The sequence below is a fragment of the Gymnogyps californianus genome, chromosome 6 (genome assembly GCF_018139145.2).
Source record: "Gymnogyps californianus isolate 813 chromosome 6, ASM1813914v2, whole genome shotgun sequence".
NCBI lineage: Eukaryota > Metazoa > Chordata > Aves > Accipitriformes > Cathartidae > Gymnogyps > Gymnogyps californianus.
Window position 1 is genome coordinate 24,253,700 of NC_059476.1, and position 17,773 is coordinate 24,271,472.

At 46.3% G+C, this 17,773-nt stretch overlaps 1 protein-coding gene across 5 annotated transcripts in view; it reads right to left on the reverse strand.

Annotated features, from left to right (window-relative positions):
* Positions 1–388: 388 nt before the first annotated feature.
* Positions 389–17,773, reverse strand: part of CAMK2G (calcium/calmodulin dependent protein kinase II gamma) — a 119,603-nt gene continuing 102,218 nt past the window's right edge. The window contains exons 14-21 of one of the 5 annotated variants that reach the window (XM_050898896.1): positions 14,108–14,176; positions 12,450–12,494; positions 11,733–11,781; positions 9,557–9,670; positions 4,997–5,072; positions 4,403–4,497; positions 3,038–3,283; positions 389–454 (exon numbers count right to left, since the gene is read on the reverse strand). In XM_050898896.1, the coding sequence (XP_050754853.1) occupies positions 3,051–3,283; positions 4,403–4,497; positions 4,997–5,072; positions 9,557–9,670; positions 11,733–11,781; positions 12,450–12,494; positions 14,108–14,176 (681 nt within the window). In that variant the 3' untranslated portion in view covers positions 389–454; positions 3,038–3,050. The remainder of the gene's footprint in view (positions 455–3,037; positions 3,284–4,402; positions 4,498–4,996; positions 5,073–9,556; positions 9,671–11,732; positions 11,782–12,449; positions 12,495–14,107; positions 14,177–17,773) is intronic. The other 4 variants (XM_050898897.1, XM_050898898.1, XM_050898899.1 and 1 more) reach the window with 4 other exon arrangements.

Sequence of the window (17,773 nt, forward strand, 5' to 3'; positions counted from 1 at the left end):
TCCGCTGCTCAAGCTGCCTCCTTTTTTGCTCTCCCTCTCTCTTTCTCTCTCCTTCACTTTTGCTTTCCCCCTCACTTCATTTCTGAAAGATGTTCCAGCTGCTGCCATTTTCTTAGCCCTGGGGGAGGGGGCATGTTGGATAATCTGTCATTTATTTAGCATTATTCCTGGTTTTTATTATTTTATACAAACAACATGTCTTTTTTTTTTTTTAGATTTAAAAACACCTTCGTACAGCAGAAACAGACACGATGGATCCATGGAAAACAACAGAAAGGCAGCGCCTGGAGCATCAGATGCATGCAGGGTTTCGTGCATTTGGCTGCTGCCTGTTTGTAATTTGTATTTATTTTTTTTTAACGTCAAAACAGACATGACTGTTGCTGTCACTCAGGCACTCCAGAGCTGCTTGCTAAGAAGATATTGCCCTCCAGCTGAGTATCTCCACAAGTTGCTGCAGTCAGGAAGAGGTAGTGTCCGCCCAGAAAGGAGAGGGGAGAACAGGATGGAAGATGGAAGGAAATAAAGCCAAACATTAGCTGTACACAATTAATAAAACACATTTTCTACAGGCTAATTATTCGGTGCAGGCAGAAACCCTTCCCAGCACAACACAGATTGGGGCTCACAAGGAGAGCCCTGAACAGAAGAGGCACACACTTTCCCTTCCACGTGGCTGAGTGCGCCAATGAAAACGAACTACTTGCTAAAATGAATTACTTGCTTGATTGGAGCAGACCTGGGCCCACTATCTAATAGTGACATCCCACTAGTTGAAGAAGTTTCCCAAGGGGTGATCAAAGGCTCTGGTCCTAAGGAACAGTTTCTGCCTCACTTCCCATTGGCTTTTGCCTTGAACTGAAAGATCATTCTTTTTTTTGTTTTCTCTTTTTTTTTTTTTTTTAAGTCTTCAGTAATTTTGTCTCTGAATGTTCTTAATATTTAAACAAATGTATGAGCTTTTCTGCAGTTTTGCAAAGTTATAGCCCTAGTGACTGCTTTTAGCAAAGGCTCCTCCTGGCTAATCTTCTTGTGTCAAATTACTGGATTTATTTTGATCAGTTTTAAGTTTGGGTTTTTTCCATGTTTGTTTAGCATTGTCCTGCCATGAAAGTGTAGCCAAAAATCTTCTTTCTACCATTTCTTCATTTACAAATCTTTGTCGCAAACTCTCTTATTAGTCTTCTCCCTTCTCGGTTCCTATACTCTCTCCTTACACGGAATTCCTCTGATCAACCTCAAACTTCTTTTACGGCTGCAGTTTCCTTTTAAGATGACTTACCCAAAACTGAACTCTGCCTTCCAGGTGAGAACAAACCACTGATTTGTATTTAAGCATTCTTATTCACCTCATTCCTTCTTCATCCTTACCCTTCACTGCACACGGGCCAATGCTGCTCCAAAATGATTCAGTGTGTTCAGATGAGGGCTGCCCACACTGACCTCACTCGTAATTGCACGTGGTTACACCTCCTTCAGAACCCAGAAATGCATGCAAATATTTCAACTTCAATTTAGTTTATAGGTTTTTTAAAATATTGTTTTAACCAACATTTTGTGGTTTGGAAATGGCTTCTGCTCTGCAGTTTTCAGAAACCCTCCAACACATACTTTTGGAGGAGGTGCAACATTTCAGCAGCCAAGTCAAGGAAACATACCTCTTCTGTAGCAGCTAAGACTCTCCATTCCTAAGCTTCCTCAGAACTCCTAGGCATAGCCACTGAGCCATGCCAATCTTTAATTTAATAATTTCTTCTGCATCTTTTTTGGACTAAATCCAGGACAGAAGTCTCCCTCAACACCTCTGATGAAAACTGATGCAAGTAAGTTATTTTTTGTTTCCCTGCAAAGGCTTTATCCTTCTTACTGCCTTACTCCCTGGAAATTCAGCTGATTGTCCGGCTGTCTTGAAAGCTTCCCTGCTTCTGGTGCCCCCAACTGGCTTTTGCTTTTCAAATTCCATCTGTGACCTCTGCAGTTTGCTTGTGACAGTTCACATTCCTTTCCACTGCCTTCAGTAGGGTTGAATCCCTCGTAACACATAAGAATAAAAACTGCTCTTGGCTTAGTCCCAAGTAGTACACAAGACTCAAGTAGCAACTATACTTGAGTGGTTCATCCTCAAATGACCACATTAAAAAAAAGCTTGTCTCCCAGGTGTAGATGTTTTTTGTGTTTGCTCTTAAATAGAGAATCTTTAGTAAAAAGGTCCTAAGATTAGGAAACTTAGATCTTTAAAATGAACGTGACAAACTTCAGCATAAAACAAAAGGAGGCAGAAAAACTTTGTACATCTAACTAAAAGAAACCAGTAAGGCAATAAACAAGAATGCCTAAATGCTGCAGAAGTAAATGGATCTGCTGTCCTTCAGGAGCAAGCAACAACCATTTCTTCACGTCAAATTTTACAATCAAAGTTTCCTCCAATGCTGAATTGTGGCAAGCTAATTGGGGGATATTTTAAATCCTCTGATATTATTTGTTTAGATTTTTTTTCCTCTGAGTTTTCTCAACATTGTATGCTAAATAGCTTCTGCTAATCAGAAAATCGGTAGTAAAATTTATATGAATAAATCTTTGCCCTTATGACGTAGAAATTGTTCTGTATAGATTTTACAATATCCTCTCTAGAATATGACATTCTCATCAAAAAAGTTCTTTGAAATCAGCCCCAGCATGTAAAGGTAGATACCTGACAGCTGGGAAACAGCAAACCTCTTCCTCTCTGCTCTGGATTAGCACTCTGTCTGAGCACAGAGCTGAGTACCTGGGAGGAAGCACTGCTACCAAGGGTAGCTATGCTCTGGAACAACTGCCTGGCACATGACTCCAGTTTGTCAGGAGTAGCAGCTAATCCTACTGAGTCCACAGGACAGGGCTTAGAGAAAGGAACACCAACTGATCCGCAGAAGTTTTTAGCCTACAGGCAACGAAAAATAGTTCTCTCACAGCCAGCTAAACAACCTTGAATACCCAATTCGCACACAGAGCAGCCTTAGCTGTTTGCATGATATACTCCTCCCCTGACAGTCCGTACCCGTATTTGATCCTCACTGGAGAGGTGCTGCAGGAGCTCCAGAGCAATGGTAGTGGACATTCAGCCACTTGCCATCTCGGCGGTGCCAGACGCGGGTCTCTTCAGACTGCGTGGTGCGGGGCCGGCCTTGGCCGTCGATGTACTGTGTCAGGCGGATGTACGCGATGCAGGCAGCATCCTCACCAATGACATGGACGTGAGGGTTCAGGATGGTGGTGTGTATTGGCTTGCTGTTCTTCGACAGTACTGGCAGAACATGCAAACCCATCAGCTTCATTTGACTACTAAGAAGGAACAGCCCCCTGCATCCTCCAACCTCTTTTGTATTCTACTCACCTTCCACTGGATTCTGGGATACAATAAAAATTGCTCCTGCAATTTTCCAGGCAAAATCCAAGCAATTCTTTTCCCTATCACCTGTTGTTCTCCTTAGGAACTGCGCACTTATTATTGCCTAGAATCCCCTGGCCCCTTTGCTCCCACTTCTTCTGCAAAGCATACTCGCCACTTTTTCAACATCAGTGCTGCTGTTTCTTCAGTTACAGGAAAAGATCTTTTAATTACAGAATATTGTTGCAAAGGAGTCAATAATCAAGAGATCTTTAAGCTAGGCCTGCATTAAATATGAACAAGCCTCAGAGAAGTGTAAAAATCACTCCAGAACAGGCTTTTGAGAGACAAAGTCTCTGCATACTTAGAGCACTAGGAATTGCCTATACTAAGGACCTTGACCTAACCCCCAAAATAAAACAAATTGAACAGCTCAGGATTTAAATTTCAATTATCTCATCCTGTGGAGACATCCAGGAAGGGAGGCAAATCCACTAGCATAAATGACAACATTTCTCCCAACTCTTTTTCCTGCCCCAGGCTGACAAGGTGACCCTTGTATCCATGTAAGGGGTTCATTAGGTGTTAGAGATCTGAAACCGTCCAGGGAAAACTCAAAGCACACGCATGACTGATTTGTGCATGACTGTCTTTATGTCTGACCATTTGGTATGTCTAACCCAAACATACATGTTGTTTCCATCAAAATATGCTCATTTTTTCCATTTCTGTATCAGTAGGAAATCTGGTGCCTCAAACTTTTAAAACTCCTGCAGTCCATGCTTACAAAATATTTGCACCAGGCAAATTGTATGCCTACAGTGAAGGGATCTGGGGGTTAGAACTGAAATTGTTGCTGAAAAAGGATTTTGAGAGAGAGCATGCTGGCTCTTATGAATGCATCATAACCCATGCACAATCAAATTCTTGCTGGTTCTGATAGCCACTAAAAACAAGGGCAATTTTCCCCCAAAAATGTGGCATAAAGGAAGATTAGAGAGAAAGCTGTTGGTGTTACCAAATCTACCCACTCACAGTTCTCAAAGTAAAACTTATGGAAATCCATTCCTTCAACCAGGTTCCCCAGTGCTTCAGGTTCAAATGAGGTCAAGCCAGGATCACAGATTTTTCTGCAAAGAAAAGCACCACAGGCTTACAGTCTGCATTTGAGCCCAAGGGCTATTTACACAATGAAGCGCTGGTACGGCATTTGACTCGCACCCTGTGTCCACCTAACTATTCCCCTACTCCATGGAGTAAGTTCCTGGAGGACTCAGTCCTACTGCAACAACACGGAGTTGGTGCTAGTTGGCATTTGACATAAAACAAGCCTCTAGGTTTCTAGCTTTTGTCTTATTCTTTTTCTGCCCATATCACTGCCCTCTCGCCTACACTTCTTACAAAGCCAGGACATTTTGCTTTTGTCGCTCCTGTTGCTGTTTGATACCTGACCTCTACTTGATGTTCATTTAGAGAGCTCTACCATATCCCTACTCCTAACTGATGGAGGCTAAAAAGCATAAAACTTTTTACCATCCCTGACTGAATGACAACTCCTCATACCCAGGAGCCAAAACATCACTTGCACATAAACTGATAAACAACCCGTCAGAAGACATCTGTACTTACGTATAAGCCTCAAAGTCTCCATTGTTGATGGCTTCTATGAGCTGCTCTGTTATCTTAATGATCTCTTGCTTACGCACTGCGAACAAGAAGAAAGAGCAATTTAACTGTGCATAAGACTTCAACGGGAATATGGGGCTAGTGAGTGCTTCCTACAAGCAATTTGCGGAGCACCGTTAGTCTAAGATCTCATAGGATGCTGCTCACTGCATTCTGGAGATATGCAGTAATGACAGCCATCCACATGAGAGTAGAGGGGCAGTGGTATGAAAGGGGAATGGTGATCCCATAATGCAGGGAGAAAATAAATAAAGATGTCATATTTGATTTTTTTCTTCTAGAAAGGTCTAAGGCACCAGAGGTGTCTCCTGAATGACAGCCTGAGGTGCTTCTGAGGAGGCTGACCAATGAATGTCAGTGAACCTGCCAATGTGAAGCACTTGTCTGGCAGCTTAAGATGTGCAAACCCTTCACCATAGTAGTCATATACAAATGGCCACCACACAGAGCAAGCCAATTGGAAAAAGTCTCCCAACAACTCGCCTATCACCATCACCAACACCTCAACTATTACGAATGCTGCAAACAAGCAACTGGGACATGTAGGGATGACTTCCGCAAGCTAGAAAGACAACCACAGCAGGATGGATGGGTTGGATGAACAGGTCCTAGCTATATACTAGTGTGCACTCTTTTCCTCAGGCAGTTAGCTTCTCCCAGTCCCTACAGCACAATTCTTTTCAGCACTCTTGACAACACTGCCATTAATCCAACCCAGCACACTGGACTTCAAGATGAATAAAGACGGGGGCTAGCTGTCTACCGGTATTTGGCCCCTCCCTGGCCAGCACCTCTGCGCTCTCTTCTCTTGGTTTCCCACAGCTGATTGCCCAGGCTCCATCCCTTCTGAGGTGTTCCATCACCCATGCTGATCTCAAGAGTTCTTAACACTTGCAAAGTTTGGGTCGGCTCTGTTAAATAACACAATTCTAGTTCTACGACTATATGTGCACCATATATATGCCTGAGCCTATATGCACACCCTCACACCTCTTCAGCCTTCCCCACACTTTCCCTGTAGGTAGAATATCCTGCACATCATACAAGCATTTAGGAGGTGCTCTAGCATTATCTTCAATGTTACCAAATAATTTACAATTCCTACCATCAGAAGTGAAATTTATCTCCCCTTAGGCATCTAAAATGCAGGTGTCTGAAATGGAACCAGTCGCCTGACTGTTCCTCCTTTAGGTCCTGAAAGAAATAGGCACTTCTGGAAGTCTCACCTGAGGCATCTCAGATGCCTATCATTAGGGGGACGGTGTTTAAATCCAACTTACTGTCTTTAGATGTCCAAGTCAGGGAAGCTGAATTCCACTCTAAATGCCAGAAGATGTTAGTGTGAACTGCCCTCCCCTGTAAACTTTCATCCACATGTGCATCTTATCCCACCATTGATAAGTGCAGCTGAAGAGCAACAAGATGATAATCTCACTGGCTATGAGAGATGTCTGCACCCACTCTAGAAATCAATTAAGAGAATTATACTACCCAGCCAGCCACAGAAACATCTCAGATAGGGGTCAACTGGCTCATAATAGTAAGAGAGCTGGTTTTGCCACTCAGGCTGTATACATTTTCACACACTGAAAGATGTATACAAGGAATGGATCAAAACGACAGTGGGCTATATCGTGAAAAACGTCCTTACAAGCAAGTCGTCTGGAATTGCTTCTGCATGAAGCAGGGCTACTTGTTGGACCTCCCTCCCATGCAGGGCACACATCAATGTGTGCAATGTCCAGAAGATGGAGTCCATGGGAAAGGCTCCATTTGGGATGAGTGAGGAATCCTGCAGACCACAGCCACCATGTGCTGACTCATCTCAAGGAGATTTGCACCCCCTTCCCAAGTGTGACTATGCAGCAGCATCGACCCCATCCTTCAACACACGTCCATTCCATCAGACTGTGCTCGTCTTCTTGCTTTTACTACATGTCCCGAGCTACAACCAGCACACAGGAGGCGATCCACTTTTTCTGAAGGACAGAGCCTTGGGATGTCACGGGGGAAGGCATTCACACCTGCCGCTCCACACGGGGCCTCCTAACTTACACTGCAGAGAAGCACAAAAGGGAGGCAAGCACGCACCGGGATGGATATACAAGTGTGACTCACGGCTATTCTACTGTGTTTTTTGAGTAACCCAAGAGGCAGCCCCGCTACAGCAGCCTGCCAGCACTGCTGCAGCACGACCGCCAACAGGAGACCGCAGATGGGCACACCGCGGGCGCGGCGGGGCCCGCCGCAGCACTTTTAGCGGAGTTCAGTTTGAACACCGGGGCAGCGTTTACAAGCGGGCTCTCCCCGGCGGCGGGAGGGAGCCGGCGGGCCGGCTTCGGGGCACCCGCGCTCCCTCCCGCCTCCCCACGGCCCCGGCCCGCGGCGCCGCGGCGCCCCCCGGCGGCCACCGCTGCTCCCTGCAGCCGGCGCCGCCCGCGGCCGGAGCGGCCCCGGGGCGCGGCGGGCGGAGGCGCGGCGGGGAGGCGGCGGCCCTGCCGTGCCTGCGCCTGGCTGCCAGCAGCCGTGCCTCTCGCCGGTACCAGCTCGCGTCAGCGGTTAGCTCAGAGGGGCGCTCCGTCCCTTCTCGGACGGACGGGGGGTGAGGGGCACAGAGGTGGAGAGAAGAAGGGGGGGAGCTTTACAGCTACGGTAACTAGTATTAGTTGCACTACTCCACTACTGCTACCCAGCTGCTAACTTACACGGTGCACGGTTAAGTACAAAGGGAACTACTGGAGTTAGCAAAGGCTCCGACTGAGCATGCTCTAACTCCAATGTCTGCCCTGGGCTGTCCCAGGCAAGAAGCTTCTCTTCACAAGACTGTGTAGCTGCAAAACAAACGTAAGCATTAAAATAATAAACAAACAAAAACCAGAAAGCAAAATAAAAACCAACAAAGAAGTACAAACACACACAGCCCCAACCCCGGTCGGCACACAGGAGACATCCACATCCCATCAACCTCTACCCGCTCTCCTGCCTCTGTCACACATCAGCTGGGCTGGACACAGCTCAGAGGGGACCACCCTGGCACCAGTGCAGAAGACCCCTCAGAGCACAGTAGGAATCGCACTAATGCTGCTGGAGGTAGTTTGAGGGTGACCCAAAACACTGGTCGGAGTAGTGACAGAGCAGCACGAGGGCAAGTACGAGATGTGAGTGAAAGGGAAAGAAAGTAGGGCATCCAAATCACTGCAAATCTCAACTCGGAGGGGAGCAGGGTGGGAGAATGCTGCCCCACTTGACAGAGAAGTGATTTGGCACTCCTCAGCGTACCAAGCAGGGCCTTGCTATGAGCAAGAGGAAGGAGTTAATAAGAAAGCAGTGATGGACAGTTCACAGCAAAAAGGACTTCAGGAGAGATCATTTCCCTTCCGTTCTGGCTGGGCAAAACACCTTTCCCATTGCACCTCACGAACCAGCAGTTTGACATCCTTAGAGCTACTTCAAAAATAAGTAACAGAGAGGCTCTGACTGCTGCATCATATGAGATACTGGTGCTGTGTGCAGGAAACCAGGGAAGGAAGACAGGAGGAGACAGAAGAGGGCATGCCTGTTCCTTCCTTCCCAGACTGACCTGAACAGAATCAAATACTCCAGATGTTCCCAACTCACATTAAGGATCCTTCTGTTATAGCTTTAAACAGCCAGGCAGCTAGTACGGTATGTCTGTGTAGGGGAAGGGCTGGGAATCCTACCTAGATTTTCTCCAACCTACTAGCTCTTTTCATATCCATTTTCAGAGTTTTCAGCCACAGGCTCCTCTACGGAGGCAGCCAATTCAGGAGAGATCAGGCAGACGGTACCATAACTGGCAGACTAACCATGGTACCAGCTAACTGAGCTAGCAAGACAGACATGCAAGGTAAAGCTCACAACAGAGAAATGCCCCTCAGAGCCAACATTATCCAAGGATTTTCCCTCAGAGCACCTGACAATGGATTCAGAAATGCTGTGGGGTCTTCCAGCAGCCACAGACTCCCTTCCACAGCATCCTTGACGCAGTCTGTAAAAACTGTTTTTCGTTCCTTTTGTACTTCCTGAGCACCATCCATGTCTGGGGTGCTCAGAAGTTCTTGACAAGCGAGACTGAATTCAGCCTTGCGCATCCCCTCCATAAGCAGACCTGCACCACTGACCCCATTTACCACAAGGAAAACTAAGAGATGCAGTGACTTGCCCAAGGAAACCCCAAAAGGCAGTGTCTCTGCAGACCACTCCACGTCTCGCCCAGATGAAAGCAAGGGAATGAAATTAGCTAGGATGAGGTTCAGGTTTTTTTCCAAAAAGGGAAGGAAAGGTTTGGAAATTTTCAGTGTGCGAAGGAGGGTATTTTGCAGGAAGGGAGATGATTTCTTTTTATTCTGGAGTACTGGAAATGAAAAATCAACATTCTGGAAGGAAGTTGAGGAAAGGAAAAATCTTGGGGAAGGAGAAATGGGAGAGGAGGAGGGAGGGGTGGGAAGAAGATGCCGTGAAGCACTGCACCCCTGGACTTACTGGCTGAGAAACAGAGAGAAAGCTGGGACTGCATGGACTCAGTCTGTGTTTTGCTCTCACTGTGCCTCCGTCCTTCAAGCACTGAGCTGCCGTCCCCGGTGGAGAGAGGGGGAGCTAGCATGGCAGGGAATTAAAACACAAACACAAACAAAACACGCAAGTTCAGTAAATAAAAAAAGAGAAAGGAAATAGGAGAACATTAAAGAAACCACAATGCTGGGCACAAAGCATGCAGGAGTATCCTCCAGGGCAAAGCCAAGTAGACAGCTCTACAACACGGACCTGCGGTGCAATTCAGAATGACACAGGGGTGGGGGGGTGGGGGGGGCGCCGCCTTTAGCCCCACCACAGTGGAAAGAACGTATCCCTGAGGCAACTGTCACTGATGGATCAAGATGATGTTTCCTACACCACAGCAGAACAGATCTGCGTAACCTGTTGTCTATTGAAAATAAGAAGTTGGCAGAGGAATTGCACAAGCACTTCCCTTTTCCCAGAGTCATGGCTATGCAGAACACCAAGAACTCCAACACGCCCAAACCTTTTGGTCTATTTAGTTTTGCTTAAGTGCTTGCTTAGCTTAAAACATGGAGGGGCAGGAGCTGAAAAAGAACACTGGTGAACACTGCTACACTTGAAACTGAAGCACTAAAATTACCAGAGCCGGCCATAGCACAAACCATTACTGTGCAAGCTCCTTCCCTCCCAACCACCACTGAAACGCTCCCTTCTGTTAAAATCATAACAAAATTTTCTAGCCTCTGCCAAAAAAAAAAAAAACCCCAACCCTCAGTTTTGATCTGCAGCAATGTAGCCCTATACAATTCTTCATAGATTTAGCCCTGGCCAGCTGTCCTCCATCCCCCCCACCTTCTGTTCCAGTCCTAACCTTCCTCTCCTCACAGCATTCATAGTCCTGACTTAGAGGACCCACTGGCTCAACTGGCTCAAGCCTGGGACCTCTCCAAAGGAGACAAGGTTCTGGACAAATATCTGTTCTGGACGGATATCCAGCAGAGATTAGATAAATCAATTTCATAACCACACTACCAAAACCATCCAGTTCTGTTCCCTTAAACCTAGGTTCTTAAATCATGGCTTACTCTGGCAAAAAGGTGGGAGCTAGAATACTGTCCTGTAGTGAGGTCAGGTCTTATCTGAAACAATACTGCAAAGCTCATTCACTCACTGGCATGTGCTTCTCCTCCCTGTGACTCCTCAGAAGAGGAGCCAGCAGCTTGTGATAAGCCACAGGAAAAGCCTTAGGAACTAGCCCAGCTGACAGCGGTGACACTGCTGCTACACCACAGGGTCAGCATTGACTTTTCCCTGGATATGTAACTTAGCCTGACTACAGGGAGAATGAGAATACCTCTGCCTCAAAATGCAAACTATTAACACATTTGCCTCAGAATACAAACTGCATTCACCCATCCTGAACCTGCTCATTCAGGAAAACGTCTGCTCGTCCTTCTTTAGAAAGGTTAGGAAAAGGACAGCTGCTCAAACAACATGAGCAGATATGGGACTCGGAGCTCCTTCATCTAAAGAGTTTTACAAGCACAGAATATTTATGATATGATCACTGAAAGGTGTGAAATCTCTTCTCAGCCTCTCCCTCTACTGATATCTCAGTCAAGGACATGAAAAATCATTACCATTCAGAGATGACAGGCTGAGAATGATCTTCATCTTAGAAACAAAAATAGACCCAAAGAGAGAAAAATAAAGAGGGAAGCGTGTGCATGTCACTAAAGAGATTCCCAGAAAGGGGTGAGAAGGGAGACTGAGCAGTAACAGAGAGGCTTCAACTCCCTGTAACCTACAGGGAAGCACAAAAACACAACCAGACTCCAAACCTCAAGGGACTGGTAGGGATTTTCCATGCCTAGAAATGGACTGGAGATGAACAGATTATGATATTTGCAAGAAAAGAATTCCAACTCTGAGACAAAAACAAACTAGCTCAGGGCCAACAGTGTTTATATACCACAGAGGCCATGTCAGCTCATTCCCCAACGCATGGCCCCACTGTGACAGGAATGACAGCGTCATGGTGAATTTATGAACTGAGTCAGACACAGAAATCTGGGAAGCTAGTTCAAGGCAATGATCAAATCTCCAGGATCCCCTGCCTGCACTTAACTGTATTAGAAGTTACAGGTAAAACACCTACCTTTCAGATCCTCATCTTCGGTCGTGGTGTTACAGCTCTCTGTGGAACCCTGCATGGCAGAACAGAGCATTACCAGGCATCAGCAGTCGGGAGCATGAGTAGTTTGATTTGTTTGTGAAGAAAGATGTGGAAAAGCGCAAAAACATTGGCAGGGATGGCAGGGAGAGGATGATACAAGGAAGATTTGGATGGAAGCAGGCCAAATATTAAGCAAAGCTTAACAGCATCTCTGCTCAGCTTTTGCGTGTTCAAGCCATCCAAGCCATCCACTCAGAACTTTTACAAGGACAGAAGTTACCAAACTCTGTCAAATGAGATCAAATGGGAGTTGCTTCTGTTTGGAAGAAGAATAGCCACAAGAAGCTAGAGTATGGCTCCTAGGCTTTCTCACAGGAACAGGTCTCAATTTCCAGAAGAAAAAAAAAAAAAACAAACTGCATAAGTGCCTGTATCTTCTCTTCCACCCCACATACAAAAGAGAGTGGTGATTACACACCGCAGTAGGAAAGAGATGATAATATTTGAATAGTTGTCCCTACTCAGCCTCTTCCAGAGATCCACAGCCATACAACACAACCCTCCCAGTCTACTGCCAGCAGTATTCAGGAGCATGCTACAAACCAGACGTCGGAAAGGTAGAAACTGAAGTAAGACACACGAAGACGAGAATGACAAGAAAGAAGCAGAGGTTTCTCTGGCAACTCTCCCATCCCTTACCTTTATGCCATCTGTAGCATTATGGACAACAGTTGTTTGAGGCTCCTAGGAAAGGACGGAAGAATCATTAAACTCCAGTTCCAAAGCATTCTCTCATTTCTTTTCACTCCCCAGCAAGTGGAGAAAAGGTGACTGACCAAAAAAAAAAAATAATCAAACCACAAACTCCAAACAGCACACGTGTGCTTGCGTGCGCACGCACACACTTCCCGCACAGAAGGTTTCCTGAAGAGAAGCTGCACTAAAAGCTACAGTCACAAGGACACAAAGCCCCCAGCTTCCCTGCAATTGCCCCTAATTCCCAATTTGCCTCAGTGAACCAGGCTGGCACAAACGCCAGACAGCAACCGAGCAGCCAGTCTGCGCGCTCTGCAGCCATTTATGAAGTAATGAGCCCTCAGCAGTGTCCTCACTGAAAAATGCTTCAGAAGAGGGAGAGGGGGAGGAAAGGATAATACTGCGCTGGGGCCTTTGTCTCCCAGTTTTTTTGGAAAGTTTGTCAGGTATTTTACCCTAAAAAAGGGACATTCATAATTTCCATAATAAAAAGGGGATAAGCCAGACCACCTCAATGCCTCTCAGAGAGAAGTTGCTAAGGGAACTGGGCTGTGAAAAAAGGAACATTTTTCTAAAAGTCTCTAAAATGAGATCCAATTTCAATAACAACAACAATAATTAATAATTTAGAAAGGCTCCCTCAGTATCAAAACCATCATGAACAAAGCCAGTTAAGGGAAAGCAGAAAATTATGAAGTGTCCCAAGAACGCTTCATCCTACAACAAACAACAAAAATATCAAATCCCACCCTCCCACCCCGCAAAAAATGCCAAATCCAACTCTCCAGAGACACACAACAAAGAGCAGCTACCAGGCCTACGGGTGCTAACTAGCTCCTGCACTCATCCCTTCATTACCAGACAAGGCTTCAGGATCCTGCACCATCTCCTCCCACTGCTGTCACTCTTGCAGGGTGGCTCAGCGAGGGCACCAGGAACTGTGATGGTGCAGTGATGTACACTCACCCACCCACCTCTGTCACCCACTGCACTTCTGCCTGATCTTCTAAGCATACTGAGGCAGACCACACCAAGCTGTGCCATTAAATTTACCAGGCACAGGGCATCCTATGAAGCCCGCTGCACACAGCCCAAACAGAAAATGCTAGCCCAGCAAGTCACTGAGCTGCAGAGGATCAACCACACAACTGAGCAGGCCAAATGGGCCATCAAAGGATTCCTCTAAAAACCCTTTGCCTGTCCTTTCTTCCGTGGTGTCCTGAAGTCCATCCTCCATTTCCTGAGTGTTGGAGAGTGGATGGAGCTTGCCACTCTCTTCTTCCAAACCAGCCTCCCCAAAGCCAGCAGGAACAGTTGAACGGGACACACAGAACTATACAGAGATGGCACACGGGGAAGTCCAGGCAAGCTGCGATCCCCACATCCAACCACAGCTCTGCTCAGCACCCCCACCCCAAAGCCTGTGAGGCTGTGATCAGGCCCCACAGCAGCACAGGGACACAGACAGAACAAAGCCAAAACACAAGCTGAAACAGAGCAGCACAAGCAGCACTCAGGATGGGGGGGGGAAGGAGAGAAGGGGAGAGGACAGAATAAAAATTAAACCAAACAGGAAAAAAAATAGTGGTTGGGGAAGATACCATGGACGTCTGCACTGGGGGTGTTTCTTTTGCAGTGCTTACTATACTGGTTTTGTTGTTGCTCTGTGGCTGAGACAGAAAAACATGGTTTTAGTTCCCCTGCTGGGCAGCAGAGGCAGCAAGAAAATGACAGTATTGCTTCAACCCCAACCATCTCCTCAGACCCTCCCCTCCCCACAGGCTCGATCACCAAGAAGAGGGAGGAGGAAGGAGTGCTGCCCAGGTTGCTGGACATCATTCTTCCCTCAGAAGCAACAGATGTTGTAAGGGATGTACCAAAACCCAAATGTGCATGGACTGCTAGAGCTATATGGAAGGAAAACAGAAGGGAAAAAGGCAGCAGCCCAAAGGGATGGGGAGAATCCTGCAATGAGCATCAACAAAAGTATTTGGTGAAGAAGAATGAGAGATGGCAGCAGTCCTGAGAGAAAGACTACAGAAGTGAGACACACACAATAGTCATGGTGCAGTCTCAAACAGGGGACAAATGGGAGTCACGTCTGAGAAGTCCCAAAGTGTGCAGGAACAGTCCTAGGTATGTGATGATGCTGAGGGTCCCAGGGAATCTACTGATGCAAGAAAAAGTGTGGTCAGCCCTAGAAAATGTAGAGGAAAGGTGAGGTATGGTGTGTTGTGTTCCTGCTGTGACCTGAACAAAGAGACTTCAGGACCAAAATACGGAAAGGGATGGTGGTGGGACACAAGGAAAAGGCCATATAGTTCCCCAAGTAGCAAGTCCTCTGGACGGTGCCTAGTAGTTTTTCATCTTTCCCCTCTTCATTCTCTCTTGTAGCTGTGGTAGAAGAATAAAATCTCCATTTCCTGCATTCACACAGCACAACAGTGGAGCAGTCACCAGCTTGCTGCAAAGAAACACCCCATTGAGTCATATATGTCAGTTACGTCAGGAATGAGCGAAGTCTTATGTTTTTAGGAAGCCAAACCTGTGTCCACTAGTATAGAGTTCCTAGCCCACAAATCCAGGCAGTTGTTGGAGAATTAGGCCCACAGTTACACTGCTGTGTAACCTCCACACCAGGTATATAGCTCTCTTGCTGCCAGACACCAGCAACAATGTCAAAATCAGCACTGCAGGAGCCTCACTCAAACTCCTTGGTTTACAGATCAGGGGTACTAGATGGGAGCTCACAGCAGTGTGACCTCATTGCAGCTGCTCTCCATCCCACCGTTCTTGGGGAGTGCAAACTCATACTGCAAAACATCAGGCCCTCATCACCCGGTAACTACCACAAAGAATGCAGAAGTCAAATGCTGAGCTGGAAAACATCTGCCAAAGGTTTAATTATGTCAACCAGAGACGGATCCTATGAGGTTGAGACTTCACACACACCTACTAATACTTCAGTTTTTCTTCACAAGCAGCATGCCTTGGCTTAGCTATCCCTTTTGGAGAGGGAGAGTGGAGAAATAGAAGAGGAAGATGGGACAGGTGGAGAGGGGAGGAAGTAGAAGATAGAGGCAGGAAAGAATTCTTTAAAAGTCCATGGGGAAAAAAAAAAAAGCATATGACACACTCATCCCCAAAGCTAAGAAAGGAGAAACACTTCACAGATTACTGTTTACTGCCTGTTCCTATACATCCCCACATTGTCCTAAGACTTTGTCCTTCCAAGAGCTTTGCTTCCTGCATGTATTTCCAGCCTGATGGCAGAAGAGATGACAGGCCACTGTGGATGTAAGAGAGGAGCAGATCAACCTGAAAAAATGAATCCCAAGCTATTTTGTGGCATAAACACAACCAAACTTCTGGCAACGCCTGGGTCCACCCCTCCACACAGCACTGAGGTTCCCATACTTCTTCAGAAACAGTGACCTAATGCAGAGATCTATCTTCCAAACCTCTTCCAGTGAGAAGAGCACAGCCCATTTTTCTTAGTCCACTGGGATAAGAACATAAAGTTAGCATGAAAGAAGCTATACAAAAATACTTCCGATTTTTTGGAAGGCTTTGTAACTGAGGCCAAATGGGAAAAAACCCCACCATCCAGGAAGCCACTGTTCTGAAAAAAAGTTAACAGCAGCTTGTTAGGTGTGGGACGTCACCTTACAAAGCGCAAACCCATGCACACCCAAAGCACATAGCCTACCCTCCAGGCTGCAGTGAACACCCAGTTCATCCGCCATACTCTTCCCCAGCCAGTGGGCTGAAGAAGACCAAGTATCATGTTTGCTAGTCCAGAATCACATAGCATTTTACTCCAGGACAGAGTCCCAAGGAAATAAGAGGCAGAAGACTTAGCCTAAGCATTTTTCACAGCTTTCTCAAATGGAGGTACCTGACATACTGAGCTTCCCGCACACGCTTGTGTCTTGCGGCCACCTAACCAACTGCCCTTCCCTGGAAAAGACTGGCCTGCCCTTCCCAGAGCCCCAGGTGGCACAGCCAACTCCCACCACCCCTTCCCCTCCTACTGCCAGCCAACATCACAGTCACTGGGCAGGCTATGATCCTTGGTACTTCACAGCGGTACAGCTCAAGTTAAAAGAGGCTAATTCACCTAAAAAGGTGCCAGGCCCTTCTTAAAATCTATGTAACACAATTAGTTTTGGCACAGCAGTTGGCAGCGCTTCCTGAGCTAGACAAGAGACAGACAGACAGGCACAAACAACACAGAGGGTGCAAGAGAAAGAAAACAGACCAGTGATCATATCGCTAGGGACACACATTTCTAGCCAACTAAAAGAAAGTAAGTACCAACACATAGGTCGTCTCTGGTTATTTAGTCACCTTCACTGCTTCGATGTTTTCTGAGGCTGACACTTACGTGGTTTACATATCCCAGCTGCTTTAAAACAACATGCAGAGGAAATTTAAGTATTGCTAGCAGTGGGCAGAAAAGAAGGGCAAGAAAGGCACAATGAACTCCTGCCCTAGAGTTTCATAAAAGCAGGGCTGGTGAAAAGTCAGTCCCTCACATCAGATTTTCCAAGCGGTACTTTGGGATTACTTTTTTGTGTTTACATAGTTTTAAGGTGTCATTGCAGGAGGAAGAGGAGAAATATCTTCTAGATAGTAATGTAGAAACAAATTATTCTGCTTTCTCAGTAGTACAACATTCCTGTTCCTACCTGCAACAGGGGAGAAATATTTTCCGTTCTTTTTCTGTGTAAAGGAGATAATGCAATAACTAATTTTTTTACTTTAGTTACTGTTCATATCTCAGTGTCAGAGACAAAGGCATCATCTAATGGGCTGTGTATGACTCCTTACAATATGGCACTGGCCAATTTTCTCTCTGATCCCCTGAGAGTGGATTTGACTACTTTTCTGACAAATTCTATGGATGTCAAACATCTGGATGGATGAAAAAAGGAAATGAACAGGAGAGGGGAGGCAGTTACTGGGGATTTGGTCATGCTGGGATACATAAACGAGATCAGGACAAAAGGAAGTTTTGGATTATAAAGGCTCTGACAAACCTTTTCAGTAAGTATGCTAAAAAAAGAAGTGACCAGCAGCTCTGAGCTGCCCGGCGGTGCTGTGCCCACACATTTCATCTGAACAGAGGAGCCCCATCAGTCTCTGCCACATTTGGAGCGACTCCCAGTTTGTTCTACAGTGCAGGGCTCCCATCAAGGATGACGGCACCAACACCAGGCAAAGCACCTGCTCCTCTTTTTGGCACCTCTGCAACAGAATGACAA